General features: G+C 44.9%; 1 protein-coding gene across 1 annotated transcript in view; it reads left to right on the top strand.

Moving 5' to 3' along the window:
• Window positions 1–370: 370 nt before the first annotated feature.
• Window positions 371–5,000, top strand: part of CAMK4 (calcium/calmodulin dependent protein kinase IV) — a 135,295-nt gene continuing 130,665 nt past the window's right edge. The window contains exon 1 of the mRNA XM_018563768.1: window positions 371–712. Within this exon, the coding sequence (XP_018419270.1) occupies window positions 537–712 (176 nt within the window). The 5' untranslated portion in view covers window positions 371–536. The remainder of the gene's footprint in view (window positions 713–5,000) is intronic.

Genomic DNA, 5,000 nt, shown 5'->3' with positions numbered 1-5,000 from the left:
GGGGGGGGGGGGGGGGGGAGGAATGGTTTACTTTATTTTGCATATCAATTCTTTGAGGTGTCCTGGTCTGGTGTTCCCCTACATCTATGCTGAATGGTATCCCTTTTTCTTACTTCAGAAAGCTGAGAGCTGTGAATGGTCTCACTTTTTACATACGAGGCAAATCTGTGACAAGTGTGCTAACAGGAACATGTCTTGCAGCTCATGCTGAGAATAGAAACCGGATTCGGTATGGTTGCTGCGGGCAGCAAGAAATGATCTTGTTTCATTGCAAGTGGACTCAGCAATGGAAAGTCCTGCCCGAGTACAGCGCCACCTAGTGGCCAGTGCGGGACGGTGCACGTCTGTAGCGATGTCACAGCTGCCTCTGTCGCGCAGCATGCATTTCGGAGGTACCCGGGCACGCAGTGATCCTGCCTCCTCCTCCTCCAGCTGCTCCATTGGCTGCGATCTGCGCTCTATTGATTAGGGATCTGGGCTCACTGTTCCTGTGTCAGTCCCCTCCTGGCAGCCCTGTGCTCCTGGATCTTCCCGAGATGCTGAAAGTCACTCTGCCCTCATCGTCTTCGTCGTCTTCCTCTTCTTCCACAGCCTTCTCCTCTACCTCCTCTACTTCCTCCAGGTCAGCCAGCGCTGCAGCCGATTACTGGATCGATGGCTCCAACAAGGACACCTTGGCCCATTACTACGAGCTGGAGTCCGAGCTAGGACGGTAAGCAGAGAGCATCCCTTGTGCAATCATGTCGCTGTACGGGCTCCTTGGTACAGACATCTCTGTCCTGCCTCCTCTATAGCTCCCAATGTCGTGGGCTGTTTACGTGCCTTATTGGAGATTTCGTGAGGAATAAAGAGTGAAAGTTGTGCTGAAGGTGGTGGGAAATGTCAGCCTGGTCCTCCCAGTACATGAATGCCTCACACACCCAATATTCAGGCTGGGAGAGGGGATGGGGGACGCTCAGCTATGGAGATGCTGTTATGGCCAGGAATAGGGGTGCTGTGATGGCCAGAGATGGTTATGGTGTGATGGCCAGGGATGGGGAAGCTGTGATGACCAGTAATAGGTATGTTGTTGTGGCAAAGGGATGGGGTGCTGTAATAGCCAGGGATGGGTATGTTGTCATGGCCAGGGATGGAGATGTTGTCATGCTCATCGATGGGTATACTGTGATGGCCAGGAACAGGAATGTTGTATGGCCAGGGATGGGGATGCTTTGATGACCATGGATGGGTATGATCTGATGGACAGGGATAGGTATTATGTGATGACCATGGATGGGGGTGATGTGATGACCAGGGATGGGGATGCTGTGATGGGCAGGGATGGGGCTGCTGATACTGCTGATGGATCAGCACAGCGTCTATGGAGACAGCATGCATTCGTATTCACACCACATCCCAGGACAGCGGAGGACGGCTTATCTGCCCAGGAACTGCAGTCTACCTGTTATTAAGCTATTAGAACTGATCTCTTGGGAACGTTGCATTAGATTGTGTCTGAATGGACTGGAGGCATCCTTGTACTCTAACAATTGCTGTTTTCTAATTCTCTTTCACTTACATATGTGGCATTATGAGCATCTCTGAGTAGCGCAGCTGGTGAATGACATAGGTTTGCTCTTCCTGCCCACTATTGGAGATTAAAGTCTGTCTACTTTTTTAAGTCACTTGGTAGGCAACAATGACACTAGCTTGTCTCAATACCTATGTGGTGACATCTAGTGCTCTCTATTCAAGTGCCTTTCTTTTATTTAGATCTTATATAAATGCTCATTAAATGTAAGCTGGTACATAGATATTTAGGGATTGGGAAACAAAAACATGTCCAGTTCAATCTCAAATGGTTAGTCCACCTCCCAAAAGAGATATTTTACCTCTAGATAAAGCCTAGTGGGCTAGTCAGTCCCTGGCTTCTGATATGTCTTGGCTACTCCGGCAGAGATATCTCCCTGTCCTAGTTCCTGTCCTTTTGGCTGCTTTGGGTGTTCAGTGCCAAAAATTAAAGTAGTGCCCCTTCCCCGGTGGTTTAATACTCTAGGATTTAATATAAGTGTTGGGTGGACTGACTCTTGATAATGTGAAAAAAAGGACCTTGTGTCATCATAAAACCCTATGTGATCCAACCATGTAGGGGAAGGAAGACCCCCTAATAAACTATGACCAATGTGCTGTACAGGGAAGCATACCTTCTTGTCCTGTAATGGTGACGGGATGAACCCTGGAATCAGTATTCTGCTGAGTATTTGAAGTATTGCAAAATCTTTATCTTTTGTTCTTGTAGGGCATTTGTAAGAATCAGTTCCAGTGGAAGACTGTTACACAGTTTTACAGATTTTGCAGTAAAGAACCCTTTCTACTGATTAAACCTTGTTCCTTTGCTCTGTAATGGGTGCCCGCTTGGTGCCTGTGGTGACTATAAAGGCAATGTTTTGTGCTGTGACAGTAATCGACGATATGGGCATTGTACAGTATGGGCAAATGTTAAAGGCATAGTCCATAATGCAAAATAAATAATGAAATACACACATTAATAAAAGAAAAAAATGGGCATTTAACTTTTCTTTGCATTTAAGCCTCCAAGGCAATGCAACTGCGATCAGTAGATCCTGGGAGCAAAGCTCCTGCAGATTCTTCCTCCCTGTCCCTGTCGGTACCTCAGTCCAGACTTTCAGCTAAGGGACGGGAGGAAGTATGACAGGAAGAAGTAAGATGTCACCGCAGTTGTACTCCTGTGAGAACTACAAGATCCCCTGCCGCAGTTAGAACTTGTAGTCTCTCCACTTACAGATCCTATCAAAGGATCTGTGAGTGTATGATGTCAAATTCCAATTATGACAGGTGGCTGCAGGGAGAAGAAGTCCCACAATTCAGGTTAGTAGGGTGGGATAGTGGTTTGATGATGTGACCATGTTTTATGTTACACCCTGATTATGGGTGTAACATGAAACATGGTCCAAAAAGTAGGGTAAGCCTTTAAACAAATTGCCTATTGCAAGTAGGGGGACATAAGTCCTAATACAACATGTTTCAACACTCATCATAGGTAACCTATAGAGAAATATTTTGTATCAGACTTAGAGAATACAAAGCTTTGCAACACATCCACTGTCAGCTTTATTTGTGTTTGTGGGAGTCAGCCTCCCTAGACACAGAAATACATGCAGAGGTTCTAAATTCAGAGAAGACATCATGATAAGGTGTCATGTCACCATCACACTACACCCACTATGGTGTGACTTTCCTTGGACCTGTTGGAGAACAGATACGCTTCTTCTAGTGTCTTCTCGCTGTTTCTGGAAGGGAAAGCTTGTGAGTTTGATGAACAGTCTTTATTTATACATTGTAATTATTCGATTTATCATGACAAGAAATCTCAAAAGAGAAATATTTAAAGTGTTTGTAGCAGGAATTTACTATTTGATAACTTGAGTTTATGAGTTCAAGGTTTGTATTATTTTGCAGTATATCAGAGCAGGTGCAAATACCGATTCTTTATACTTTGTGAAACACTTTATTGCATTGTTCTCCGCAAAGGTGATGTTTATATAACTGTGACACTGATGCATAAATCCCAGAGCAAATCCTAAAAACTACTCTTGCAGTGGGGCTATCCCTGCACTTCAAGGGTTAAGTGCTCATTTCTGTCTAGAAGATAGGAATGAGGTAGTTTACTTACCTGATCCTCATTCCCACCAGCTCCCTCCGGGCTGATGGACCGGCCCTTGTAGCCTGTACTCCCCTCCCTCTGGTGATCTAAGGGACTGCTGATGTCATCACATCTAATGCAGGCACCATAGACCTATATTAGACATGAGGACGCTGACGCCAAAGCGGAGGGGGGAGAGGTGAATGCTGACTGCCAGGGAATTGATGGCAAGGTTAGTAAAAGTACTTTACACAGGTCCCTAGGCATAAATCATCTTAAAGAATAAACTTAAGAACAACTTCAGGCAGAATTATTCTTATACTGGAATTATTCTTGCACTGCAAGTGCTCATTTTGGTCTAGGGACAGAAATTAAAAAAAAGTTATCCTCACCTGAACCCTGGAGGTGCATGGCTGTTAGACTGGTCCCTGAGCCTTGTATTGGATGTGAGGACTAGGGCTGCAACAACTAATCGACATAATCGATTATAATCGATTATTGAAAAAGTTGTCAACTTTTTCAATATTGGGTGTGTGTGTGTGGGGGGGGGGGGTAGCCTCACTGCAAAGGTTTAGAATAATTTTGCCCGGAGTTGTTCTCTAAGATTATTATGCTGAAGAATGCTTGCTTAAATGGCAATATCTTCATATGTATCAGAACAGTTTCAACATTCTATATTAAATAGCCTTCAGTCATTATATTTACAATTTGTCATCTGAAATATTTACTAACAAGTAGGGCTGCAGCTAACGATTATTTTCATAATCGATTAGTTGGCCGATTATTAAGTTCGATTAATCGGATAAAAAAAAAAGGCTCCAGTGATGGACTACTAGTTTGTGGTGAGATTGTAGTCCATCACGGGAGCAATTCAGCGGGACGTGAGCAGCGTGTGCTTCAGGCCGCGTGTAGAGCCCCGAACAGGGAAATCAATCGATAGCCGACGAATCGACGATCGAAAACGTTGGTAACGTTTTCAATCGTCGATTTTAATCGACTAAATCGATTAACTGTTGCAGCTCTACTAACAAGGTATCTGTAAGGAGAGAAAAACCCTTGACAGTAGGTCGCAGAGGCCAGAGCCACCTTATGGCTAAAATGACCTTGCGGTCTAGGGCCTGGCGGCAATCTCTGAGTCTGGTCGGTGGGAGTCCATTTCTGAGCTGTGGTATTTAGATCGATTAGTTCCCACTCTTTTTTTAATCATTAAAGGAGAACTATGAGGCTAGTGCTTTTCACTCACCTCATAGTTCTAGCCGACCTGTGACAATGAAACTGTCACAGGTCGGCTCAGTAGATCGGGAGGTGAATGAACACATACCGGCGTTCGCTCACCTCTCGATCCTGTCACGGCTCT

This window comes from Nanorana parkeri, unplaced genomic scaffold (genome assembly GCF_000935625.1).
Source record: "Nanorana parkeri isolate BGI_ZX_2015 unplaced genomic scaffold, ASM93562v1 scaffold693, whole genome shotgun sequence".
NCBI lineage: Eukaryota > Metazoa > Chordata > Amphibia > Anura > Dicroglossidae > Nanorana > Nanorana parkeri.
The sequence above is the reverse complement of the archived record's forward strand: the minus strand, read 5'-3'. Positions and strand labels throughout refer to the sequence as shown.